This window comes from Triplophysa rosa, linkage group LG22 (assembly GCF_024868665.1).
Source record: "Triplophysa rosa linkage group LG22, Trosa_1v2, whole genome shotgun sequence".
Classification (NCBI taxonomy): domain Eukaryota; kingdom Metazoa; phylum Chordata; class Actinopteri; order Cypriniformes; family Nemacheilidae; genus Triplophysa; species Triplophysa rosa.
This window is the reverse complement of record NC_079911.1, coordinates 19,880,414-19,907,726: the sequence shown is the minus strand read 5'-3', so window position 1 is coordinate 19,907,726 and position 27,313 is coordinate 19,880,414. Positions and strand designations below refer to the sequence as shown.

Below are 27,313 nucleotides of genomic sequence, written 5' to 3'. Positions count from 1 at the left end.
ACAATTAAATTACAAATAAAGATTATGAATATTCTTTAACAAGACTATCAAATGCGTTCGTTTCACAATTTTCCTTTTGACCTGTTCTCTTAATCTCTTATTTTCTATGAACAATTCCACATGGTAAAAACTAATTAGTTATTAAAAAGTTTACAAATAATCCCATGTACCACACACAATAGATTTACAAGCTGTTGAGGTAATCACACGTTGCGTTGTGTTGGGTTCAGTTTTTAGGTTGAGTTGCTTTTATAATTGAGTTTAGTTTAAACAGTGGTGTAAAGTATTGGAGTAAATGTAATTAGTTACTGTACTTAAGTATCTTTTTGGCTACTTTGTAGTTGTACTGAGTATTAAAGATATTAGCAACTTTTACTCTTTACTTGACTACATTTTTGAACAAGTATACAGTATGTACTCTTTACTCCCCTACATTTGTAATGACTAATGCAATTACACATCTTTTTTTGCAGCAGTTTATTTTTGCTACAGAAGAATTAATATTGCCATTTACAGGGCATTGAAGGTACTATAATCTTGTGGATTTTGCCCTAATTTACTAAAACTGGTCAACATGGCTTCTTTATGTGAATACGAGTGCAGTATCAGGTAGTTGTCAATCGCTGGCGGTTTATATGTAAAATGAGGACATGACTGCAGCTGGCTATGAGGCCAAAACCAGTATGTCCAGTGCAAAAAGGCTTTGACTTTTTAATTTTACTTAACATTATTTATTAATCCGTTATATTGAAGAGACCTTTTTGAAGGATTTTGGTTTACTTATAAGCACTTGAGCTTAAATGAGACTTGGGTGTTTGTAATAGACGTAGGTTACGGTGTCGACCATGATTTGTTGCAATTTTGAGGTGTTCAGTGTTATTATGATTTAAGAAAATAAATGCGAATCAACTGTTTCTTGTTTTTCACTGACATGTCTCTTAAGTGTTGAGGACTAGTGCTTACATTCAGTATGAGTAAAATACTCAAGTACAGTTAAAATAAGATACTCTAAGGCTTTTACTGAAGTCGTTTTGGAATGGGTGACTTGTAACTTGTAATGGAGTAATTTTCACTGCAAGGTATCTGTACTTTTACTTAAGTATGGTTTTCAGGTACTCTTTACACCTCTGAGTTTAAATATATAACACTAAGAAGACATCGGCGCAGAATAAGCTTAATGTCCTGTAATATATAACATTCTAGCAAATTAAACACAAAGAACTGAGGCGGAGCAATAATGTTTTACAGCAAGAGTTTGCTTCAACAAAGACTGAATGAAATGTTTATAAATACTGAACCTCCTTTTTGAGTAACCTTAACTTATAAATAATTATCATAAGTCTGTCAAATGCCAGCATATCTGCATTGGTTTTATGATGACGTTATAATGATTCTTTCATGTGATAGTTTCTTATCTGCTTGCTTGCAGCACTTTTGGGAAACAGTGCGGAATGATGTTTTATGACGCTTATTAAAGAGACAGTCATTTGTTTTAAAGATGTTTTATCCGAAGCAATCTGCAGTGCGTATTAGTTACGATTTATCACTTTGTGCTCCCTGGCATTTACCACATATTCCATTTTATATTCTTGATATGCTAACAAGTCACTTATTAATGCTGACACACCATAGACTATTCACAAGGACCACAGCATTAGAATCTGTTACATTGATGATACAGTAAGAAACAAATGTGATTCGTAGATATATTTTAATCAAACCTCAGCCTTTTTAAAAACTTTTATATATATATACAGTATATATATATATATATATATGAGATCAAATGAGATAACTAGTATTATAGTGCCACAGGTTTAAGATTAAATGAATTAAATTAGGTTAAATTGTAAATAGTCTATCAACTGGGGGGAAGAAGATGCTTTGTACTTTGAGCTGTTGTTGCTGACAATTGCTGTAATAAGGAAATAAAGATTAAGCTTGTCTTGTAATATAACATATTAAAGTCCATGTGAGAGTAAAAAGGTGAAAGTCCCAGTAAAAAGAAGTTCTGATGGAACATTTCTCATGTTTCTACCTTCAGTCATTACTATACAGTAGTGTGTGAAGTGGTGGTCCGATAAGCACAAGAAGATTGTTGTGTTGATTTTCCCTGTGCGAACTTCTGTTTTTGCCACTCTTTTTAAAATAACTACTTTAACAAAAGAAGAGTTTTTCTTGCATGCTGTTTCATAGGGAAAAATGGACAAATCCAGTGGAGGATCCGTAGCTGCAACGAAGACAAACTGTCATGGTCCTGCCTTCTTGTTCATGATTTTCTAGTCTTGTGGCAGGATCGTGACAGATCCCTTATGTTTAGTGTGAGAAAGACATGGTTTGTTTACCATTGACATGCCATGTGCTTTCTCGTGTCTCGTCATTGGCCCCGCCCCTCTCGTTTCCCGTATTGCTTTCCTGCCCTGGCTCATGTTCCTCACCTGCCCCTCGTTATCTTCCTTTGTCTGTCTCCCTATTAAATACCCTCGTGTTCATTGTCCTGTGCTCGTTCGTTGTGATTGTACGCATGCACTTACCTGTTTGTAGAAGTCTTCGTGTTTGCTCGTGTTCCTGATTCCTTACCTTACATTGCCTGTGGATTACGTGTTTGTCATTTACCTTGCCCTGCCCTTGTTTCCCTTCCGTGTTGTGGTAAGGCGTTGTGTCATTGTTTTATAGTTCATTTATTAGTTGTTCCTGTCTTTTCAGTTTGCCCCCACGTGGGAAGTCTTTGTTTTATATACAATATATTCTTAGTTTAGTTTCCCCCATCGAGGGTGTTTTGTTTTGTGTCAATAAAGTCTTGTAACCCCTTCACCACCGCCTGCCTGCATTTGGGTTCTTCCTCCCCCCAAAATCATAACACAAACAGAGCAGTTATCATTTGACCAAGCCCATTTTCTCCTGCACTTAAGACATGTTGATTTTCACTTTCATTACTCAGGATCTGTGCTGTCCAAAGGGCCGGAGAAACGTGGAATGATTTTTGTGTTTGTGTGTTCATCAATAATTTGTGAAACTGGAAATAAACATGTCACGACGTAAGTTTTATGTCATTTTGTTAATTTTCTTACTTTCTTTAGTTTAGATTACACAATGGATTCCAATATAAAGTTATTGTAACCGTAAAAACATACTAATACCGCATTGTCAAGTTTGTCAGATTTAAACTCTTGGCATCGCAAGTGAATTATTTTTATTTTTGGTACAGGGGAGGACGCAAAAGTCCAGCAGCCTCATAAAGACATCAGTCTGGTGCTGCTGGGATTGAACAACAACAAATGTATGATAGGCAACGCAATTCTTCAAGAAGATTGGTTTGGTGCTGGAAAAGAAAGGCACACAAAGGTGAAACAAGTAGAAGATCGGTCGATCTGCGTTATCAACACTCCAGATAATCTCTGCTGGCCGAACCCAAAACCAGATGAGCTGAACCCATCATATCCAGATCCACGTGTGTTTCTCCTGGTGCTAGAAGATAACAAGCTCTCACAAGAAGAAGTGAAGATACTGGACTGCCTGAAAGAGAGATTTGGAGAGAAAATGGTTGAAAATACGATCGTTGTACTGGTAAGAGGTGAAGCGGAACGTTCTGGAGAGCCAAATGAGCGAGCGGATGAGAGCCTGGAAAAAGTTCTGGATGAGTGCGGAACGAGAGTTTGTGTTTATAAGAAGAATCAAGACATGAAAGAATCTGAGCTGATGAAACAGCTAATGGAGATATGGGACAACATGGAAGCAAACTCTGCATCTGGAGCGCAGTAAGACATGTGAAACACACACACACACAACTTTATAGTAGCAGACGTTTAACTGTGTTGTGAAATTGAGCAACACAAGACTTTGACCTCTAGTGTTTTCTCTTTTGTAAAACTAAACCTGTAATTTAATTCCTGTAGCGTGTACGAGGAGGTTGATGACATTGGACTAATGAAGATGAAGCAGACAGATGAACGCAATGGTATTTTTGATACAGTTTGTCCTTCCTCTGTTATTCAACAAATAAGCAATTCAGCTGTGTTTTGTTTGACTTTTCACTACAGTAAATACACTGAACAAAATTATAAACGCAACACTGAGCTTCATGAGCTGAACTCAAAGATCTAAGACTTTCTCTATGTACACAAAATGCCTATTTCTCTCAAATATTGTTCTCAAATCTGTCTAAATCTGTTGAATGAATGAATGAATGAATGAATGAGGCATTTATATAGCGCTTTTCTGTGTATTGCTGTACACCCACAGCGCTTTACAATCATATGAGGGGGGGTCTCTCCTCAACCACCACCAGTGTGCAGCATCCACCTGGATGATGCGACGGTAGCCACAGTACATCGGCGCCAGTGCGCTCACCACACACCAGCTATAGGTGGAGAGGAGAGAGAGAGATAGAGCCAATTCAGAGGGTGGGGATTATTAGGAGGCCATGATTGACAAGGGCCAGTGGAGGGGATCTGGCCAGGACACCGGGGTTACACCCCTACTCTTTACAAGAAGTGCCATGGGATCTTTAATGACCACAGGGAGTCAGGACCTCGGTTTAACGTCTCATCCGAAGGACGTTAGTGTTAGTGTTAGTGAGCACTTCTCCTTTGCCGAGATAATCCATCCACCTCACAGGTGTGGTATATCAAAATGCTGATTAGACATGATTATTGCACAGGTGTGCCTTAGGGTGGCCACAGTAGGCCTTTTTACTGTATTGGGAGGTCCGGGGGGGTCCGAAAACCAGTCAGTATCTGGTGTGACCACCATTTGCCTCACGCAGTGCAACACATCTCCTTCGCATAGAGTTGATCAGGTTGTTGATTGTGGCCTGTGGAATGTTGGTCCACTCCTCTTCAATGGCTGGGTTAGGGTTATGGCTCACCCACACGACGCCATACACGCTGTCTGCCATCTGCCCTGTACAGTGAAAACCGTTATTCATCCGTGAAGAGAACACCTCTCCAAAGTGTCAGACGCCATCGAATGTGAGCATTTGCCCACTCAAGTCGGTTATGACGACAAACTGCAGTCAGGTCGAGACCCCGATGAGGACGACGAGCATGCAGATGAGCTTCACAGAGACGGTTTCTGACAGTTTGTGCAGAAGTTCTTTGGTTATGCAAACCGATTGTTGCAGCAGCTGTCCGGGTGGCTGGTCTCAGACGATCTTGGAGGTGAAGATGCTGGATGTGGAGGCTGGTGTGGTTACACGTGGTCTGCGGTTGTGAGGCCAGTTGGATGTACTGCCAAATTCTCGCCTTTGGAGACGGCTTATAGTAGAGAAATGAACATTCAACATTCACGGGCAACAGCTCTGGTGGACATTCCTGCAGTCAGCATGCCAATTGCACGCTTACTCAAAACTTGCGACATCTGCGGCATTGTGCTGTGTGATAAAACTGCACATTTTAGAGTGGCCTTTTATTGTGGCCAGCCTAAGGCACACCTGTGCAATAATCATGCTGTCTAATCAGCATCTTGATATGCCACACCTGTGAGGTGGATGGATTATCTCGGCAAAGGAGAAGTTATCACTAACACAGATTTAGACAGATCTGCGAACAATATTTGAGAGAAATAGGCCTTTTGTGTACATAGAAAAAGTCTTAGATCTTTGAGTTCAGCTCATGAAAAATGGGGCAAAAACAAAAGTGTTGCGTTTATAATTATGTTCAGTGTATTTTGGTTAAATAACAAGAATCGTATCTATGCCCTGCAATATATTAAACTGACGTTAATGTACACACCGTCTTCAAGATACATTGGTCTGCTTGAACTGAAAACTACTACAACTTCAAGTGTATTAAACTACTACACATTTACTTAAATGTCAGACCCAAGAAAACCAGAACAGATTTGCCGAGAGCATTGTGATTGATGAATGTTAAAAGCCACTTATTTTTCAATGCAAATGAAATAAAAGATCATGTTAAAACTGGTCGACGTTGCATCAGGAGCGGCTGTGTGCAGCTCCCTTGGGCCGCATCTATGTCCGTTACCAGTCATGGGCAGGGCCTGGCCCCCTTAAGACATCACATTAATTGTCATCATTCGCTCAACCTCTTGTCATTTTAAACCTGTATGAGTTTCTTTCTTCAGCAGAACACAAAAGAAGATATTTTGAAGAATGTAGTTTCACCAATCACTTGCATTAGTTTTGTGTCCATACAATAGAAGTGAATGGGTGCCGGCACTGTTCGGTTACCAACTTTCTTCAGAATATCTTCTTTAGTGTCATGCGGAAGATAGAAAGTCATACAGGTTTGACATGACAAGAGTAAACGACGGCAGAATCTTCATTTCAGGGTGAAATATCCCTCTAAATTAAATTCTTGTTTCAGAAAACAAGACGTAATATCTTAAGTCATTTGCTAAATCTATGATTTATTGATTTACTTAATAAATTACATGATATTTATCTCACTTCACTCTGCAGTTTGAAAAGAACAAAAAACAGTGCATCAATAAAGACAGAGCTTCAAGCAATCAAACTGTTAAATAAATGCTGCAAAGAAACAATATTTTGAAAAAAACTTGTTTTTAGTTGGAAACAAACATCAAATATATTGATAATAATTGTATTATTGTTTATTATTATAATAATTAAATATTCATTTATGTAAGGGATAATGTACAGACAGCTGGTTGTTTGTACATTATCCCGCTAATTACACGGCTACTTGCCGCATGAGAATGAACTGGACATGAAATCTGAATTTGAAATATTTTATTAGCTCATTTTAACCGATTGCAGACCTTCCGCGAGGAAAAGCCGTTTAGTTTCGGTTTTCAGGTAAGAAACGACGTTCAAATGTCACAAACAGGCAATTAGGTTTAATCGTTTGTAAATATAATGTCATATATGTTATTAAAAGACATATTTATATTTAATTTGTCCAAAAAACCTGTCAAAATGATTTGCAGCATCCGGGTTACCGTGTGTTATTAGTTTTGAGCAGTTGTTATCTGGGAATAACGAACCTGCAAATGTCAGGACTGGCCAATCAGAATCAAGCATTCCCACGAGCCGTGTAATAAAATAATATAAAACAAATGGTGTTATGCTATTGACATTATTTGATTCCTCACAGCTGCAGACATCACAGTGGTGTTGCTGGGAAAGAACAACGATGACAAGTGTCTGATAGGAAACATCATTCTCGGGGAAGAGCGATTCCAGTCAGAGAGTGCCGCTCTCGAGACGAATGTGGGAGAAGTTGTGGATCAGAGCGTCTTGATTATCAAAACTCCAGACTCGTTCCACTCAGATGCGAAATCATACATGATGAGAGAGATGAAGCCATCATACACCGGTCCTCGTGCATTCCTTTTGCTACTACAAGAAAATGAGGTGTCTCAAGAAGAAACGACAATGATAAATCAACTAAAGAGGTGGTTTGGAGATGACATGGTAAAAACAACAATTGTGCTGGTTGACCGTGAAAAACTGTCTTCACATTCGCTGGACAAATTTATAGTGAACTTCACTAAAGATCTTCTAGAGGAATGTGGAAACCGTGTTTGCTATTACAACAGAGACATAAGACATAATAAACTGGTTAAAGAACTGATGAAATACACAACGGAAATCTTCCAGAGGGATCAGGCTTCAAAACATGCTGGAGAAAGGTAAGAGATCTGTAGTTATGAGCAGGCATGATGTTAATATGTGTAGGCACATCAATCACTAAGCATCAATAAGGAATAATGTATTTCTATTTGTTTTCTTTTACTACTAGATCCGACAGTCTCAGAGTCCCACCCGTTAACTTCATGGGACCAAATGAAAAGAGTTCTCCTTTAAAACTGCATGTGGAGCCAACACCAAACAAGTCAGGTAACAACTTCCTCAACTGCTTTTTAAGAACATACAGCATTCAACATTTCTGGGGTCAAAATAAATAATCATGACTGCTTATTCTAATCATCGAGGTGAAAAACAAGCGGAAGTGTTAGTTCATCAGGAGCATCCGGGACCAGTTCATCAGGAGCGCATGGCTGCCTCCTCCACCATGACCATTGTGCTGCTGGGACAGACAGGAAGTGGGAAGAGCGCTACAGGAAACACCATCCTTGGAAAGCAGTATTTTGAGTCTCACGCCAGTTCTGTGCCAGTAACTCAGGTGTGCCAGAAAGAAGAAGTCAAAGTGTGTGGAGTGAAGATCACGGTCGTAGACACCCCAGATTTCTTTAATGAAGATCTTAAAAACCGAGAGGACCAGCTGAGATCATGCAAAGATCTCATTCAGCGCGGGCCTGTTGTGTATTTACTGGTGATGGAGCTCGGCCGTTTCACAGATGGAGAGAGAGAGGTTCTGCCACGCTTGAAGAAAGAGTTTGGTGAGGACATGACCGCAAAAACTGTGATTCTTTTTACCAATAAAGAGAAACTGACTGGCAAGACTTTGAATGATTACATCAACGAAACCGATGAAGAACTTAAGAAACTGATCCAAACCTGTCACTCAAGGTGTTGCGCATTTAACAACAACAAGAAAAACAATCATCAGGTAAAGGAACTCATGGACGTCATTTTGAGGACTGACAGAAATATGCTGATAGAGAAATCTTCACATCATAAGAAACATATCAACCCCTCACACAAGGTTAAAGTCGGCAAAATTTGTATTATTTCGTAAATAATACAAAAAAATGTGTGGATCTGTGTCTAGCAAAGATGTCTAATTACTGAATCCTTTCCTTTTCTTATTTCATGTATATGTATATGAAATGTGTCTATGCAGTGAATGATGATGTTGCAATGACTTTAAGACTGGAATGAAATGCAAAACCCCGTACACAAGTAGATTTTACAAAAGATGTGACCGTCTAAATAAAAATATCTGTGTTTTAAAAAGTACCGGCACTTTTACATGACTTACAACACAAGGTATCTACATCAGCACAGGACATATGGCAAACATGTTTGGAAATACTAATGTTTACACAAACATGTCTAAATATGGATGACTTTGAGAGTTCTGTCTGACCTACATTTCTATTTACACTACAGACATACTTATCTAAAAAAGATATTTAATGAAAATAACTACGAACTAGAAACAAACATAGCTGTTATCATATGGCCAAGCCCATTTTCCTGCATTTAAGACATGTTGATTTTCACTTTCATTTACTCGGGATCTCTCCTGTCTAGAGGGATAGAGAAACCTTTTTTTTGTCTGATAGCCAATGTCACTCTCCAGAAAGTGTAACATTGGTTTTGGTTTGTCTTTTTGGTTTTTGGCATCAGGAGCCGCTCTTATAGGGGGAGATATGTAACGTTGGTTTTGGTTTGTCTTTTTGTTTCTTGGTTATTGTAGTTCTTTCATGTTGTCTTGTTTTCCTTGATTCCCTTGTTGTTCTGATTGGTTTATTGTTTGATTGTCATCAGGTGTGCCTTGTTAGATGCTGGACTAGAAATGATTGATGTGGTGTCTATTTCATTGGTTCATGTTAAAAAATTAGTTCAATTGAAAAAAATGTAGTTACTAGACAACTTTGAGTTGGAGAGGTCTTACATTTTAACAGTGAGTTTTCTTTGGCCATTCACAGTGATTTTGATCAAAGCTGTTATATGATTATAAATAGACAGGAATATGGCTTATACCTATTGTTTCATGGAAAAAAGACAAATCCAATGAATGATCCACTGAACATGCAATAAGAACCTGTAACAAAGATAAACACAACTGTTAGCGCTACAAGTGACTTTACGTGTTTTACCAGATTTGGCCAAGCCCACTTTCTCCTGCATTTAAGACAATGTGATTTTCACTTTCATTTACTCGGGATCTGTCCTGTCTACAGTGCTGGAGAAAGGTGGAATGATTTTTTTCATGTTCATTAATTAATTGAGAAACTGGAACTCATCATGTCACAACGTAAGTTTTATGTTATTCTATTTTTTTCTTTTTTACTCTTTCAGAGTTTTCTGATATATTACAGAAACGTTTGCATTTTGCAAAGATGAATTCTTTCAGAACCAATTTTCTCTCTCTCTCTCTCTCTCTCTCTCTCTCTCTCTCTCTGTCTCTCTCTCTCTCTCTCTCTCTCTCTCTCTCTCTCTCTCTCTCTCTCTCTCTCGCGCGCTCTCTCTCTCGCGCGCGCACGCACGCACACATACAGTCAATGGAGATTCTTTGTCAGTTCATTTGTATTTTTGTGTTTCAATCAGTACATTGTTATTTTGATTTTTGTTCCAGTGGATGGTGCAAAGGTCCGGCAGTCTCATAAGCCCATGACTATGGTGCTGCTGGGAACAAACAGCTGTAACAAGTGTCTGATTGGTAACGCTATCATCCGGCAACAGTGCTTTGTGGCTGGACCAGAAATGATTACGTCATTAGATAAAACATCCGTCCGTATTATCAACACTCCAGATAATCTCTCAGAACAAGAAGCTACCAGTAAAGAAGAGCTGAACCCATCATATCCAGATCCACATGTGTTTCTCCTGGTGATAGAAGATAACAAGCTCTCACAAGAAGAAGTGAAGATACTCGACTACCTGAAAGAGAGATTTGGAAAGAACATTGTGGAAAACACAATCATTGTGAAGGTTAGCGGCGAAGAGGAAAGTTCTGAAGCACCGGCCGATGAGAATCTCACAAAGGTTCTGAATGAGTGCGGGGAGCAAATTTCTGTTCGTAAGAATGAAGACGTAAAAGAATCTGATCTGATGAAGCAACTGATGGAGAAATGGGACAAAATGCAGAAGCGGCTTCGTGACCCAAGCAACTCTGCAGCTAGTGAAGATCAGTAAGACACACACACAACTCCAGACAGGACGACAACACGCTTCAGTGTGTTGTAAAATTGAAGTGACCTCAAATCTCATTCTGTCTTTTGTAAACGTGTAATGTCATTTTATTCTTATAGCGTTTATGATGATCTTGATGCCATTCAGCAGAAAGAGTCGACAGTTAAAGGTATATCTTACAGATTATTCACTTCCTGTCTACAGAATGTGACATCAACATCATGTTGATCATTGTTTCTTACCAGCTAGTTAGCATACTGAAGTTTACATGACCTCAGCACTCACCTTGTTATATAACATATATAACATTCAAGGTTACTTTCACCAGCAAATCAAAGTTTTGGTTAGTTTTCTATCATAACAGGTATAAAAAATGTTTTCCATGCAACCACACAGCCTTAAGGCTAATAGTGTTATGAATCAAAAGAATGTAAAATATAAACGTCACTTTTATCAACATCGCTCCATTCTAACCTCATTGGTAATGGGAACGATCTGGGCTGCTAACACAAAGACTGCTGGTTTAATCCCAAATTGGGTTACCTGTTAACTGAAATCAAGGGAAATTAATATGTTGGTTAAATGACAGTTATTGTAACTATGTCCTGCAATATATTACATGGAATCTATTCTAATTACAAATACAATAGAAACTAGACGGTTTCAAAGCAACAACATAAACAAACGTTACTGCGCATGCGCGTGTTCCTGGACTGCCCTTAACTTCCGGTACACATCCGCAAGGAATCGAGTGCCTGTAGATTATTTCTGATAACAAGCAAAAGAAACCGAGAAGAACCGTTTCTTGGCTAAACTCGTTTCTCCAATATTTTGAATTTAGACTGCGATACCAAACTCAACAGCTAGATGTCAATGTACCATACGGTTTCTTAAAATTTGACGAAACTGCAGGACCCACTCAACTAATTTTTTTTAATAAAATGAACTTGCAACAAAATTCAACAAATCATTTATTTAATACAATTATTATTCTTAACTCTTACTCTTAGCAAGACAAGTGAATTATTTTTATTTTTGGTACAGGGGAGGACGCAAAAGTCCAGCAGCCTCATAAAGACATCAGTCTGGTGCTGCTGGGATTGAACAACAACAAATGTATGATAGGCAACGCAATTCTTCAAGAAGATTGGTTTGATGCTGGAAAAGAAAGGCACACAAAGGTGAAACAAGTAGAAGATCGGTCGATCTGCGTTATCAACACTCCAGATAATCTCTGCCGGCCGATCCCAAAACCAGATGAGCTGAACCCATCATATCCAGGTCCACGTGTGTTTCTCCTGGTGCTAGAAGATAACAAGCTCTCACAAGAAGAAGTGAAGATACTGGACTGCCTGAAAGAGAGATTTGGAGAGAGAATGGTTGAAAATACGATCGTTGTACTGGTAAGAGGTGAAGCGGAACGTTCTGGAGAGCCAAATGAGCGAGCGGATGAGAGCCTGGAAAAAGTTCTGGATGAGTGCGGAACGAGAGTTTGTGTTTATAAGAAGAATCAAGACATGAAAGAATCTGAGCTGATGAAACAGCTAATGGAGATATGGGACAACATGGAAGCAAACTCTGCATCTGGAGCGCAGTAAGACATGTGAAACACACACAACTTTATATTAGCAGACGTTTAACTGTGTTGTGAAATTGAGCAACACAAGACTTTGACCTCTAGTGTTTTCTCTTTTGTAAAACTAAACCTGTAATTTAATTCCTGTAGCGTGTACGAGGAGGTTGATGACATTGGACTAATGAAGATGAAGCAGACAGATGAACGCAATGGTATTTTTGATACAGTTTGTCCTTCCTCTGTTATTCAACAAATAAGCAATTCAGCTGTGTTTTGTTTGACTTTTCACTACAGTAAATATGTTGGTTAAATAACAAGAATCGGATCTATGCCCTGCAATTAGCACGGTCAAACGATTAATCGCGATTAATCGTACCCAGAATAAAAGTTTGTGTTTACATAATATGTCTGTGTACTGTGCATATTAATTTTGTATTTATAAATACAAACACATAAACACGAATACATATTTAGGAAAAATGTATTTACTTAAAATGACCAATAATTGAAATTATATATAAATGTTTATTCATTTTTTTATTTTTCTTAAATATTTGCATGTATGTGTATGTGTTAATACATACAAAATTATTATGCACAGTACACAGATATAGAGTATATTGTGTAAACACAAACTTTTATTATGGATGCGATTAATCGCGATTAATCGTTTGATAGCCCTATACCTGCAATATATTAAACTGACGTTAATGTACGCACCATCTTCAAGATACATTGGTCTGCTTGAACTGAAAACTACTAGAACTTCAACTGTATTAAACTACAACACATTTACTTAAATGACAGACACAAGAAAACCAGAACAGATTTGCTGAGAGCATATACTTTATACTTTTTTCAGAAAATAAGACTTAAAGGGGTAAAATTCGGTCATCATTCAAACCTGTATAAATGTCTTTGTTCTGTCGAACACAAAGTGAGATATTTTGAAGAATTTAGGAAAACAAACAGTTCTGGGGAACCTTTGACTACTATGGCAGTTAATGTTGTTTCACAGAATTGAAAATGGCTGACATTCTTCCAAATATCTTTATTTGTGTTTAACAGAACAAAGACATTTATACAGGTTTGAAACAACCTGAGGGTGAGTAAATGATGACCAAATTTTCATTTTTGAGTGAACTATCCCTTTAAGTCTTGTTTTCTAAAAAAAGTATAAAGAATTTAATTTAAAGGGATATTTCACCCTAAATTCTGTCATCTATACAGGTATGAAATGACACGAGGCTGAATAAATGATTTTTGGGTGAACTATCCCTTTAATATCTTAAGTCATTTGCTTATACATGAGGTTGTATGTTATCAACACTTTCTGCATTATTTAATTCATCTCAGTGCAAAACGCTCGGCCAGCTGCAGACATCACAGTGGTGTTGCTGGGAAAGAACAACGACGACAAGTGTCTGATAGGAAACATCATTCTCGGGGAAGAGCGATTCCAGTCAGAAGACTGTCAGACAAATACAGGAAAAGTAGAAGATCAGAGTGTCTTACTTATCAAAACCTCAGACTCTCTGAACCCAGAAGCACACGTGATGGAAGAGATGAAGCCATTATACACGGGTCCTCGTGTGTTCCTCTTGGTTCTGCAGGGACATGATGTGTCTCTCGATGAGGCAGAAATACTTCTACATTTGAAGAGGTGGTTTGGAGACAACATAGTGAAAAAAACCATGTTGTTGGTTGACAGTGAAAAACCTTCACTTGACAAATCTAAGTCGATCGAGACTAAAAAGCTTCTGAGTGAGTGTGAAAACAAAGTGTGTTGGTATAACAAAGACGTAACAAAAAACGAACTGGTTAAAGAACTGATGAAATACACAACGGAAATCTTCCAGAGGGATCAGGCTTCAAAACATGCTGGAGAAAGGTAAGAGATCTGTAGTTATGAGCAGGCATGATGTTAATATGTGTAGGCACATCAATCACTAAGCATCAATAAGGAATAATGTATTTCTATTTGTTTTCTTTTACTACTAGATCCGACAGTCTCAGAGTCCCACCCGTTAACTTCATGGGACCAAATGAAAAGAGTTCTCCTTTAAAACTGCATGTGGAGCCAACACCAAACAAGTCAGGTAACAACTTCCTCAACTGCTTTTTAAGAACATACAGCATTCAACATTTCTGGGGTCAAAATAAATAATCATGACTGCTTATTCTAATCATCGAGGTGAAAAACAAGCGGAAGTGTTAGTTCATCAGGAGCATCCGGGACCAGTTCATCAGGAGCGCATGGCTGCCTCCTCCACCATGACCATTGTGCTGCTGGGACAGACAGGAAGTGGGAAGAGCGCTACAGGAAACACCATCCTTGGAAAGCAGTATTTTGAGTCTCACGCCAGTTCTGTGCCAGTAACGCAGGTGTGTCAGAAAGAAGAAGTCAAAGTGTGTGGAGTGAAGATCACGGTCGTAGACACCCCAGATTTCTTTAATGAAGATCTTAAAAACCGAGAGGACCAGCTGAGATCATGCAAAGATCTCATTCAGCGCGGGCCTGTTGTGTATTTACTGGTGATGGAGCTCGGCCGTTTCACAGATGGAGAGAGAGAGGTTCTGCCACGCTTGAAGAAAGAGTTTGGTGAGGACATGACCGCAAAAACTGTGATTCTTTTTACCAATAAAGAGAAACTGACTGGCAAGACTTTGAATGATTACATCAACGAAACCGATGAAGAACTTAAGAAACTGATCCAAACCTGTCACTCAAGGTGTTGCGCATTTAACAACAACAAGAAAAACAATCATCAGGTAAAGGAACTCATGGACGTCATTTTGAGTACGCAGACTGACAGAAATATGACTATGAAACCTCAGCGTAATGCTTTCGACAGGAGACACACCAAATGCAGAATCATGTAGATAAAGACAAAAATGTGTGGATTTCGATCCAGCAAAAATGTCTAATTACTGAATCCTCTCGTACCTGTAAACCATACTTCATACGTATAAATATGTACTACATACATATATAGCCTATATGATCATAGAAATATAAAACTTTGTTTTACCACTAAAGAAAATTTTATTGGTATTTACTGTAAATAACAAGTAATGATAAATAAATGATATGGACTAAAAAGGGAAAATAAAATATTAATTAAAAAAAACTTTAAACACGAACCTATAAGTCTGGGCTTTTATTAAATGGTGTAAAATAGGCTATGTTTGTCAGGCAACAATCTGTCCAACATTCATCCTATTTAACCTTAAATAAAGACGTATTCAGTATACCTGTCAGAGCAGCAGTTTTGGCAGTAAAAAACGCACTCACCTAGAGTCCCAGATGAGTGGAGGGGCGTGGTTAAAACATGCCCCAACATCGCCATTATAAAATAAAAGTTAATGCATAAGTAAATGCAAGTAAAAAAATGTCATGTTAACTGCACGTTTTTTCTTTCAAATAATTTTACAGCTGCATTTACATACTATTACGCTTCCCAGATAGCAAAGATAGAAACCCACCACCTCAATTTAAATGCATCACATCAGAGAAAAGGGACACTTGCAGCAACAGACGGGACTGCTGAACAAAGACCTTCAGGATTTTTTTAACACCAAAGCATGCTTAATACAACACAACATTTAAACTCTTATCTGACATTCACACTTCGAAGGCCGCCTACGTCATCGAGGTTTACTTTCTTTAAAGATTTATTCCAGATATTCAACTGGTATATTTCAGGTAAGAATTAAACTACAGTAACTGCGTCTTTTGAGGAATAAATGTTCATTTTATGTTTTTAACTGAAGACAGCCTTGATGACGTATGCAGCCATCGCATTGGGACGCGCCTCATACACATCCTAAATCTTGCCCATTTTAAGTGCATTTTCGACCCTTTTAACGTAAAACAAGTATCGAATAAAGAAGTTCTTCGAAAATTAAAATATTTTAACTTCCTAGCTTGATGAGTCACTACACGTAGTCATTTGGCGCCCCCTAGTGGCAAACTATGGAATGCCTCAAACCGTAAACGTTTCCAAACTAAATTATTCAATCATTATCTCATATTAATTGTAATATTTTAATTCCTAGAAAAAAAACAGGCATATTTTGTATACCAGTCATCAAAAAGACACAATCATTACAAAAAAGATTTATTAATGGTAGCAGATGAACGGTGTCCAATTAAGATATTTACAGACAATTATCTACAGGCAGGAATGAGCAGTTGAATGGAGTCAAGAGAGAGGGGGATAGAAAGAAACATGCTTCTATGAGCTGTCCAGATTCACCCCACAGTGACTGGTCAAGCTGACGAGCAAACTACCATAAGTGCACCAACGCTTTCGGCCAATCGTGCAACATGGCTCAGATGGTCACAGAAATCCATTGACGTGGAAACCACAGCAGACACTGAGGAGTAAAATGCATTTTCCCAAAACATTTATACAAATCATGTCTGGTGTGCGCAAGAAAACCCTGATGATGTCCGTTTATGAGGACTCTTCGTCAATCTTGGGGGCCAGGTAGTATTTGATGTGTCCCATGTCTGCAATTTTATATTCAACCACTGTTGAAAAAAAGTCATTGTTAGTACAAGTATGAAGACCATTAAGACCGGAAAGAACAAGTCGATTTGTTCATACCGAGTGGGATGTCTGCGGACATGCTCAGCGTGACCGTCTTGGACAGGGGCGTGGCTTTGGTAAAGAAGTTCAGGTAGTTCAGGGCAAAAATGAGCTGCACTGGTTCGTTCATCTCAATCGTCACCTGTAAGCAAACACAGAAGTGCCGGTTAGTCGACTCGTGCACACTTGGTCCGATTCGTCTGTAAAGAAGCCGTACCGCTTCATCCTCCTTGTCGACGTTGCTGGTCTGTGAAAGCTTGATGTTGCCCGTGCCCAGCTCTCCGCTGGCAGAGAACTTCACGCCATCCTTGGCGCAGGAGATCATGACAGCGTCGCCGATCTGTGACAGATCTCTGCAGATTCTGGCAAACTCCCCAGAGGGCATCTTTACCACGCAGCTGTATTCCTGCTCCTGAGAAGGGACAGAACAGAACATGTTCAAATAAACATACATGTATACATTGTGCATTATATCCACGTGTTCTTTTCAAAGGTCTTACTGGAATCCCAAGCTGCTCCACATCCAAGTCCATCAACTTCATCTCATAATCTGACACTTTCTCTTGATCTATAAACGGTTAAGGACAACGTTAATGTCTCAAAAACAATCACAACGACGTGTTTTAACAGTTTTGCATAAATAAAGCATTGCTTTCAACAAAACATGCAACTCACTGAGAGTTTCAAAGACCAGTGCCAGAGAATCTGCATTGTCTTCAGCTCTGAGCGTGATGATATCTTCATTTCCAGCACACTTCAGAATCTTTGACATGCTAGAAAACAAGAACGACGTCATCAGAACAACAACAATGCGTTATGTTGCATATCATAAACATGCATGTTTAACCACCGATGGGTTATACGAAACATCTGCCCATGCAAACGTTTTCATGAATAATTGAACAAATGGCCTGGTATAAACAGAATAACTTTTATTTTTCAGCAAAGCTTTCTTTGTGTAACTGTGAGACGACGGTGTCATTCGGCGCCCCGGCTCTTTCCCGCCATCTTCAACGCGCGTAAGTGACGTCACTAGCAGCAGTGCGGGAAGAACACAGGACCACTTTGCGCGCCAAATACCACAGACAAATCTGAACAACGCCATAGTATGACATGACATTGGTTATTAAACTATGGTAATACAAATGTTAACCTGCGAATAATAAGTTACTTACTTGACTAACGATAAAACACTCGCTAACTTTATCTAGGGGCATGCACAAGCACGTTCCACTTTAGTTCTCAAAGCAACTACGAGGGTGATAGAGACGGCAATGACTACAAACAAGTTTTAAAACGAATTAACTAACGTTACTTTTTCGCGGTTACCTGCTCAAGTTGACACCCATGGCGAGGTTTCTGTCGCAGCGGTAAGAGTCGAACCCATCGCTCCGGAGTGTGAGCTGCACCAGAGACACGTGAGACGAGTCCATGCTCTGCAGAGAGATGCCCGATGAGCTCACATCCCAGCACGCCTCGGTGATGAGGTCCTTCAGAGCCTCGAGAACCTTCTTAAGGATGGATCCTTGAACGAGACGTGCCTCAAACATCGCGTTTTTCTTATAGGGATACAAAGTTAACTTGAAAACTCCTGTTACGACACGAGCGCGGCCTAGTTTAACGCTTTGAATCGCTTGCACGGATCCAAGTTCATCAAACAGCGCTTTAATCGACGCACAAAGACCCTAAAAGAAACACGGACGTTTGAACTGCTCGGCGTCCCGGTTCGAGGCTCGCAATGCAAGTGCGCGCTTTTTTGCGGGTACTTTCATAAACTGGACCGCTGTTCCCTACGTCACTTCCTCTCACGCGTTGACGCCGCCCATAAACGCGAAACTGCAGACGTTCGGGAGGCGCTGCGCAGAATGGTCAGTGCGTGACATCAAGATACCGCGAGAGCGGTTCGAAAGCATTACTCGAGAATCGCTCTCGCGGTACTTTGGTGTTATTCTATCTGTTTGTCCACAGTAGGATTTATTACAGCGTCTTATTTTCAAGCATCTTCTTTAAATGTTACCAAAGAAGCAGTATGTTTTCTAAGACTATTTAAAGGGTTGATACGAAATGTCATTATTTCTTATGAATGTGTTTATGTTAAAACATTTCGGAAAGAATTAAGAATCTGAATATGTTTTTAAAAGTTAATATATTTTTACTACACAGAGAAAACACAAACTCTCAGATTCAGCGCGTTGTTCATTTATTTATGATTACTGATGATATTTACACATACAAATTCTTGCTGAAGAATTGTCTTGTATAGAGTATAATTCATGTGTCTATAAATAGCACAAAAAACTTTTTGCATAAGTGTATTATGGTTTAAGATCATATTTTTACAGTTCACACAAGGAGCTTGTGTTGGAGGCTCCTTTCAAACACCGTACAAACATTTTACATCGTCGTTTCCTTGATACTCTGAACAGTGAAGCTGCAGCTTTTGGCCGGCAGATGGCGCCATTTCCTACAAACAACACCGCGGTGCTTCAAAGTATGATAAGCAGGAAAGGAAAGGAATAATATTAAAGTACATTGAAATATTACAGTTATTCACTTTGACATTTGTTAAAGTATGCTAAAATATGTAGAACATAACATATAAATAAAACACACACACTTTCTAACTGGTGTCCAACAAATGTAAACTATTAAGTTTAATTTTACTTCATTTTTCAATTTCAATTATTTAATTGGGGTAACAATTTGTGCCACATATTAACCTTGACATATTTTGCCCAAGAAAGTATTTAAGACGTCAATGAAGTCGTGGCCCAAGTTTCTAATGCAGATTGTTTGGGGTAGTTGACCGATAATATATAAGATCTTTTCGCAATTCAAACAGTCCAGTTGTTGGACAAATGCGTGTTCATTTTTATACACAAGTAGTTCAGTCTTGTGTCATTAAAATTAGATGTGTAGTAATTATTCAAGAATTAGAAATGTTTACAAACGTTGTTGGAGACAGTGCTCTAACTTTCCACTTTCCAGTTCGATACGAAGTTTCTTGGAAGGAGCTTTGATTAGAAGCCTAGAAACAGATGTTATTTTTATTAAATTTAAACTTATTTAAAACAAAAACAATACGAAGTCTTACATACTGTATAAGCAGAAAGGAATGGCAGGTTGTAACAGACGAAGTCAAAATAATAGAGCATTGATGTCTGTAGAACGGAATTAAATGCCGAGTCGTGAAGTGAAACCATGCATGTGTTTGTGTGTTGGGGGGTGTTATGTTGCATGCTGTTGATTGACAGCTCTTGTACCAATCATAATAAGCAGGAGTCTCAGTTGTGGCATTGGAGGCGTCTTTCTCCGTCGCAGGACTCGCATCTATCTGAATGCCAAAGCGTCTCTCTGAGTTCCCACTTCGGCCCCAAAGCTCCAGTTCCACCCATCAGAAACAGGGAATTTCCCACTGCTAGTAAACACGTGAAAGAGCCTCAGATTTAAAAGCCCCCATCGTGATTGCCAAGTTTCCTGAGTTAGACAGCATCACTGCGGAGCGCGGACTTGACCTGAATCCATTTCAGAGGTGTTTTCTCTCAAAGCTTTGTGTGTGCCACGAGAGACGCTCCAAAACGGTCTGTGTTCGTTCAAACATGTGATCGGTCAAATTTGAGACGTTCTTCGTCTTTATTTCTGGGAACTTGGACGGGGGCAGGATATATGAAATTGAACAATACGAGGGAACAGGAAGGAAGCGTAGGCCGAGCGATCCTGGAGAGAGTGTGTGTGTGTGTGTGTGTGCGTGCGTGCGTGCGTGCGTGCGTGCGTGTGTGTGTGTGTGTGTGCGTGTGTGGGAGGGAGTCGATCTCCATCTTTCTTTTCTGCCTGTAATCCCTTGAGATAACAGCAGCCCAACTCTCAGCGCCGCTGCAGGGCGTGTGCACGCCATAACTTGACTTTCAACATGATAAACATCTGCCTCAGCAGCAGACCATTAAAACATGAACTGTTTCAAACTATAGATTTAAAAAGAACTTGGTAATTGTTTGGTTTGCCCGTATACAAAGTTTACTTCATTGAGCACTTCGGCGTACAAAAATGTGAAATATTGTTAAGGCGTGCAACAACAATACAAATGTTTATTAAAAAATATAAAATGACAATGTAGTTGGCTGGAATTTTCTGTTTATTCTTGTTATACTGTATTAAAACTGTCATATATATATATATATAACAACGCACCAGGAAATGTGCTTTTCTATGTAGAATATTTAACACTAACACAACTTTACACATTTTATTTAAGCTTGAAAAGAAAAAACGAATGACAGTAGGACACATGTGGTTCTGCTCACAAAGTCTTTGCGCCGATGCACTCAGAGTCACATGAATGGCATTCAAAGTTTTTCGGACACGTGTGCAATAAAGTTCTCTAAACATAAATTGAGACCTCCAGATTCTCAGTTTTCTGGCTGTAGGTCTGACGTCAAGCTGAAGGAGAGCAGGGGGCCGTGCAACTCCAGCCAACTCTCCGCAGGATCGTGCCAGAGACAAGAGCCGCCCCCTCGGCTCCCCTATTCATTCCCAGAGTCAACAGGAAAGAGCCAAAGAGAGAAAACGGAGGAACGAGACGACGAGACGAACAGCACTCAAGATCAAAGAACAGAGTAACAGCAAAAGAAGACATGTCCAACAGTCTTCCCACACCGGACAAGATGGACAAGCAAATCCGCCCTCAGGTGTCCAAGAGCTCCGCGCAGCGTCTAAGCAGGGACCTCACCTGTTCCATCTGTCTGGATCTCTTCAAACGCCCCGTTTCCTTGCCCTGTGACCATACCTTCTGCGAGGCCTGCATTACCAGTTACTGGAGCGGCCCTCGGAGCAAAGCGCAGTGCGGATCTGGTTCCTGTCCACAATGCCGGAAAGTCTTTCCCGGCCAGAGCTACCGTCCCAATCGTATTGTGGCCAATATCGTGGAGAGCTACTGCCAGGGGATAGAGGAGAGCGGAGGTCGGCTGGCCGGTGGAGCGGGCGAGACGGTGCCCCCTAACCCACTCTGCGGCCGACACAGAGAAGAGCTGAAACTGTACTGCGAGGAAGACCAAGAGCTGGTGTGTCTGGTGTGCGGGATCTCGCAGGACCACAGATCTCACACGCTGGTGTGCGTGGAAGAGGCGCAGCAGAGATATCGGGTAAGACCGCAGCTGTATCGTCGACAATTGCAACAGAACATTCTTCAGCTCTTTGCGTCACTGTCGTTGCGTTCAACAGGCTTCTCTCAGTGCTTCTGCGAGTGCCCTTCACGTGGAACTCAACTCCGCTCTGGAGTGCGAAAGAGAGACGGAGGAAGAGGTGAAGAAACTAAAGGTATGAAAATGGAAACCATTGTTTATGCATCCTCGTTCAAAACCTGTGTGTGACTCTTTCTTCTGTGGAACACAAAAGAAGATATTTTGATAGAAGATATTTTTCTCAGTGGTTTTGTGTTTGTATGGAAGTCAATGGGGGCCAGTGTTGTTGCCGACATTCTGTGAAATATCTTGGTTCGTGTTCTGCAAAAGAACAAAAGTCATGCAGGTTTGGAATAAATGATGAAGGAATTGGCATTTTTGGGTAAACTATCCATTTACATTTAGTCCTTTAGCACAGTGGTTCTCAAACTTTTTTGTTGTAAGGCCCCCTTTGTGTAGAGTGCATTGCTTTGCGGCCCCCCAAATAAAGACTTATAATCTTAAACTTAAAATTTTAATTAAACCAAGAAAATATTCAGTTAAACAATGCTAAAACATCAATTCTTTTGGTTGGTGGTGTTGTTTTTCTGATGTTTGATTGCACAAAATGTATGATAAATATCTATATTTCTAAAATGCCACAAAATCTGTGGCCCCCCTGAAACCATTTTGGGGCCCCCCAGGAGGCCACGGCCCCCAGTTTGAGAACCACTGCGTTTAGCAGACGCTTTTATCCAAAGCGACTTACAGATGAGGGAAACAATGGAAGCAATTGGCACAACATAAGGACAACAAAAAGCATAAGTGCAATAAAACTGGTCTCATACAGCCTACCACAGTATACAGAGCTAAGTTTTTTTTTTTTTAAGGATAGAAAGAGTAGAAAAGAGATAGAAGTCAGAACTAATCGGTCAGGTGCTGACGGAAGAGATGTGTTTCCAGCCGATTCTTAGATATGGCTATTCCTTTAACAACCAAATATTGTGTACTTTTTCCATCAGGCAGTACGTAAAGAGCAGGTTTAAACTTGAAAGTTTGACGTCGGTCAACTTTTTGCAAAATACCCCTTCAAGACACTCACAGTTATGCTGAAGGGTTTTTCATAAGTTATGAAATATGTTGCAACATAAGCAGAGATCTTTAAAGTCAACGTGAAGTCAAACATGAATCGGTATGAATTTGATTCTAGATGGATTATAATCTATTGAATATTAACCAACAGTTATTCACATATTGTTTAAACAACGGTTTAACCAGCCTTTCATCAGCACGTAGGCTACGTTGCGAATCAAAATCTTTGTGATGCTAACACGATGCTTTACCGATTGAGCTACGGTGACATTACAACGTCGTAATAGAAAATGATACACTGCACACATTCTGCTCCTTTGAATGCAGGACCACACGGCAGATCTGAAGCTGAGAATCGAGGTGCAGTTTAGCGAGCTCCATCAGGTCCTGTACCAGGAGGAGAAGCTCCTGCAGGTGAAGCTGAAGACGGAGGAGCGCAGAGAGCTGATAAGACTGGATGAGCACAAGGCCCTGCTCAGCGTGGAGATCTCTCGCCTGCGCAGAGCTATAAATGACATCGAGGACAAACTCAGTGAACAGGACCCGTACACGCTGCTCAGGGTGAGCACATGCAGCACACACACGCAACATCAACGTACCGGTTATTAAAATGCTCCTACATGCTTCCTTCGAAAAACAAAGTTGACTGGTAAATCAAAATCTCTGCGAGCGAGCACACGGGTCGACACAGGATGCAATAATGATGTCATCCGTGCAATAGGAAGATAATGCCATTAGTGCAGCACAAGGGGATTTTCCAGAGTCGGGGATGAAAGGGGGAGGCGTAGCTTAGTTTCAAACACTGACCTCATCCGGAAAGCTTCATCAATCTGAATGTTGTTGTTTCTTTCCTCGCAGAGTATAAAGGGCCTGCTGCAAAGGTGAGTGAATACTCTGGATCTGTTACGTCATATCAGCTTTCCATTTCTTCATGAGCAAGCGCTTGAGTGTTTTCGTGTCTGGGCTCTTGTTGTTTTAAGCAGACAGCCACCGAAGTTCGAGAAGCCGACACTGACACCGCCCAGCCTGTGCGAGGGCCGCTTCGCAGGGCCACTGCAATACAGAGTTTGGAAGTCTCTGAAGGGAAGCCTCTATCCAGGTGCGAGAACCGTCTCATTCGGACTATGAAATGAGACTAGCGGTCCTAAAACAACAACAAAAAAACAAATAATTACCCACGTGAAAAATACTGTGGCATAACTGTGGTATATTATAGCACTTTCTACACTATCGTAAGGTAATGCATGCTGTATTCTGTTGTATTATTAGCTCATTCTAGAGCCGGAGGTGGAAACATTCATGGAAACAAAACAAGTTCAAATGTCTTACCTCCGACCACAATGCGTTCCGGTCAATCATGTGCCACATTAAAAAGCGCATTCATTTACATGTATTGATTGAATTTACATTAGAAACTTTTATTTAAGTATCATAAGTATATATAAGTTTTATTATAAGTATTTAAAGTACAAATGATTTTAAAGTCCCAGTGAAATGTAAAATGACAATGCCTATTTTTTCATGAAATACTGCAGTGTTCATTGTAAATAGTTTATCAGTGTGGGTCGTTCTCTTTTTAAAATTTCAGTGCCCTCGTAATCTTCAGTAAAAATCTGAAAATGCACTTCCGTCCTGTAGTGACTAGCCATCTTAAATGACGTATGTTAGACGGCTTGGGCGGAGCATCTGTTAACTGCCAGTTCCATTTCAAAATGTGACGGCTGTTTTATACATCCAATCAAATCGCAGAGAAAGACGAAAGCCACACCCACTATTTTTCTCCTTCAAAATTCCACTTCACTCGGAAACGTGTCAAAATACGTAAGTAAAAACGATCGCAACTTCTGGTTCACGGGGACTTTAAAGTTTGTTTTTACGTTTTCATATAAGGTAGCTTCGCACTAATCTTACTGGAAGCATCTTGGACGTGACGTCAAATGACGCTGAGGCCGGGGCTGATCAATCTGCGGTCCCATGTCGGTTGTGGCAAGAAGCCAGCTAACAATTTTTGGTTCCCAGACCAGTCCCAGATAGCACAATCCATCTGGTTTACGTCTATTTGACGTCTGCATTTACATCTGCAAGACATCTTAAATACATAGTTTGCTCATCTGCAATATGTCTCGGAGACGTCTGAACGTCTGTAATACGTCTGCTAAAGATCTGGAGATCTGCTGCTTAAAAGCATCTGCTAAACATCTTAGAAAGAGCTGTTGTACATCCATTCTAAATCATAAACATCTTACAGACATCTTCTAGATGTCTATATGACGTCTGACAGCAGACATCTCCGAGACGTATTGCAGATGAGCAAACGATGTATTGTAGATGTCTTGCAGATGTAAATGCAGACGTCAAATAGACGTAAACCAGATGTATGTGTGCTATCAGGGGTATTTCCGAAGGTTCGTTTTTGGTTCTCCAGGAAAGTTTCCTTTACGGAAATAGAACGTTAGTTTATGGTTGCCATAATGTTCTGGGAACCAAAAACTAACGTTAGGGAACGTTTTGTGTTTGCTGTATACAGCCACGGCCCAAAATCTCACCGCATAAGCACTATTTTTATTCTAATCCTACCTCAAACCAAACCTTAAACCTAAAATATCCCTTTTAGCCTTGACCATCCCATGTCCAACTTCAAGTTTATTTCCGGGTTTGAGGTGGGTAATATCCGAAATCCCAGTTGTCTGGAACGCAGCATAAACTGTAAATACAGGTTTAAAACACTATTGTATTTAGGCGTACTACAGTAAATGCCACATTATTTTTATATAATACATGTTTGACCTAAAAAAGTAGTCAAGAGTGAAAGAAGCCTTTTATCCAAATTAAGCGACTTGCATTCATGTTATTGTGCAAGTCGAGTTAATACAGGAAAAGTAAACAAAAAAATCAAACATCTCTATAATGTATTCACTAACTTGACCTTCTTTTTCCTACTAGTTCCCTCAGTCATAACGTTCAACTCCAAAACGGCCAATCCCTGGCTGAGCCTTACGTCATCGCTCACGTGCGTGCGCTATCAGACCTTCAACAACGCCGTGCAGGACAACCCACAGCGATTCAACGCCGCTCTGTCTCTGCTGGGCAGTCAGGGCTTCACGAAAGGTCGACATTACTGGGAGGTGGAAGTGTACAGCAGCACCGTGTGGACGGTGGGAGTCGCTCGTGAATCCGTCTCGAGAAAAGGCGTCATCAACACGATGCCCGCCAACGGCTTCTGGACGCTTTCGCTGTCGTACGGAGTTCAGTACATGGCGGGAACATCTCCTCCGACTTTACTGTCCCTGGAGGAGCCGCTGGCGAGGATCGGTGTCTATCTGGATTACAAGAGAGGACTGGTGTCCTTCTATAATGCTGAGAGCATGACGCATCTCTACACCTTTAAAGACCCCTTCACCGAGACCCTCTACCCTTACTTTAACCTGGGCTTCCTGGACAAAGTGCACGAAAACGAGCCGCTTAAAGTGTTCCTACCTAAAGTCTGACTCGACGTTTTCATATTCGTCGTGTATAATAATCGTATATTCTGGGCTGGACCTAGTTAGACGCGATATGTGGAGTTGAGCAGTTTTAGAAACTCGTTTTGAACAGCATTGTCATGTACTGCTGATGATGTGTTGTATGGTAGCTTTATGACAATGTTTTTACTCAAAGCTCCTGTAAATACTTTTAATAAGTCTAAAATGTCCATATTCCCTACTGCCTGAGAGATATAACTAGGCGAAATCGTAGCTGATTAAATTCGCAGGGGCGTGGCCTATTTAGTCACGTAAAGAAGGAGAATCTTATCGACCTGCACGCGTTAGCCAATCAGAAAACAGGAAGCGGTGCCCTGCTAATGGCACGCGATTAAGGCGGAATTTAACACAAAAAAAACCCCCTGTTTGACAATTAAGGAATGTTTTCTGCGATTTTTTTAATTTCTTACAGCAGCTTTAAAAAAGGTTTATACACGGGGGAAAAAGCTGAATTACAGGACAGAAAAGTCTTAAGGCATTTTTTTACGACGGACGAACATACCGGAGGCGGTGTGTAAATGTGGTTGACACAACGAGGTTTTTATTTTTTAACGTGCGAAAATTTCGGATTCTATGTGCTATTGCTTATTGTTTTTCTTTTTGCTATTGCACATAGAATCCGAAAT

General features: G+C 40.1%; 4 protein-coding genes across 4 annotated transcripts; 3 read left to right on the top strand and 1 right to left on the bottom strand.

Annotated features, from left to right (window-relative positions):
* Window positions 1-2,936: 2,936 nt before the first annotated feature.
* On the top strand, window positions 2,937-8,827 carry LOC130546292 (GTPase IMAP family member 8-like). The gene is made up of 6 exons (XM_057321479.1): window positions 2,937-3,038; window positions 3,209-3,758; window positions 3,897-3,958; window positions 7,077-7,614; window positions 7,725-7,822; window positions 7,918-8,827. Exons 1-6 carry the CDS (start codon window positions 3,029-3,031, stop codon window positions 8,622-8,624), a joined length of 1,965 nt encoding a protein of 654 aa, XP_057177462.1. The 5' UTR covers window positions 2,937-3,028; the 3' UTR covers window positions 8,625-8,827.
* Window positions 8,828-9,120: 293 nt separating this feature from the next.
* On the top strand, window positions 9,121-15,490 carry LOC130546152 (GTPase IMAP family member 8-like). Its single transcript, XM_057321268.1, has 9 exons — window positions 9,121-9,278; window positions 9,715-9,869; window positions 10,191-10,746; window positions 10,867-10,916; window positions 11,792-12,341; window positions 12,474-12,535; window positions 13,680-14,214; window positions 14,325-14,422; window positions 14,518-15,490. Exons 2-9 carry the CDS (start codon window positions 9,860-9,862, stop codon window positions 15,204-15,206), a joined length of 2,550 nt encoding a protein of 849 aa, XP_057177251.1. The 5' UTR covers window positions 9,121-9,278; window positions 9,715-9,859; the 3' UTR covers window positions 15,207-15,490.
* A 938-nt stretch (window positions 15,491-16,428) lies between these two features.
* Window positions 16,429-18,733, bottom strand: pcna (proliferating cell nuclear antigen). The gene is made up of 6 exons (XM_057321234.1): window positions 18,248-18,733; window positions 17,594-17,691; window positions 17,419-17,486; window positions 17,136-17,330; window positions 16,937-17,060; window positions 16,429-16,860 (listed from the first exon to the last, which is right to left on the bottom strand). Exons 1-6 carry the CDS (start codon window positions 18,466-18,468, stop codon window positions 16,784-16,786), a joined length of 783 nt encoding a protein of 260 aa, XP_057177217.1. The 5' UTR covers window positions 18,469-18,733; the 3' UTR covers window positions 16,429-16,783.
* Window positions 18,734-21,441: 2,708 nt separating this feature from the next.
* trim69 (tripartite motif containing 69) lies at window positions 21,442-27,246 on the top strand. Its single transcript, XM_057321886.1, has 6 exons — window positions 21,442-22,056; window positions 22,136-22,231; window positions 23,494-23,727; window positions 24,025-24,047; window positions 24,150-24,265; window positions 26,110-27,246. The coding sequence occupies exons 1-6, from the start codon at window positions 21,550-21,552 to the stop codon at window positions 26,652-26,654; spliced, it is 1,521 nt and encodes a 506-aa protein (XP_057177869.1). The 5' UTR covers window positions 21,442-21,549; the 3' UTR covers window positions 26,655-27,246.
* Window positions 27,247-27,313: the final 67 nt, after the last annotated feature.

Excerpts from the sequence above, each read along its gene's own strand:
- trim69 (XM_057321886.1), top strand. The coding sequence starts at position 21,550 with ATGTCCAACAGTCTTCCCACACCGGACAAGATGGACAAGCAAATCCGC. Across the intron at positions 24,048-24,149 it reads ATAAAGGGCCTGCTGCAAAG|ACAGCCACCGAAGTTCGAGA; the intron begins GTGAGTGAATAC and ends TGTTTTAAGCAG. Across the intron at positions 24,266-26,109 it reads GAAGGGAAGCCTCTATCCAG|TTCCCTCAGTCATAACGTTC; the intron begins GTGCGAGAACCG and ends TTTTCCTACTAG.
- pcna (XM_057321234.1), bottom strand. The coding sequence starts at position 18,468 with ATGTTTGAGGCACGTCTCGTTCAAGGATCCATCCTTAAGAAGGTTCTC. Across the intron at positions 17,692-18,247 it reads ATGGGTGTCAACTTGAGCAG|CATGTCAAAGATTCTGAAGT; the intron begins GTAACCGCGAAA and ends CTTGTTTTCTAG. Across the intron at positions 17,487-17,593 it reads ACTGGTCTTTGAAACTCTCA|ATCAAGAGAAAGTGTCAGAT; the intron begins GTGAGTTGCATG and ends AACCGTTTATAG.
- LOC130546152 (XM_057321268.1), top strand. Across the intron at positions 10,917-11,791 it reads GAAAGAGTCGACAGTTAAAG|GGGAGGACGCAAAAGTCCAG; the intron begins GTATATCTTACA and ends TTTTTGGTACAG. Across the intron at positions 14,423-14,517 it reads GCCAACACCAAACAAGTCAG|GTGAAAAACAAGCGGAAGTG; the intron begins GTAACAACTTCC and ends CTAATCATCGAG.
- LOC130546292 (XM_057321479.1), top strand. Across the intron at positions 3,759-3,896 it reads AACTCTGCATCTGGAGCGCA|CGTGTACGAGGAGGTTGATG; the intron begins GTAAGACATGTG and ends TAATTCCTGTAG. Across the intron at positions 3,959-7,076 it reads GCAGACAGATGAACGCAATG|CTGCAGACATCACAGTGGTG; the intron begins GTATTTTTGATA and ends GATTCCTCACAG.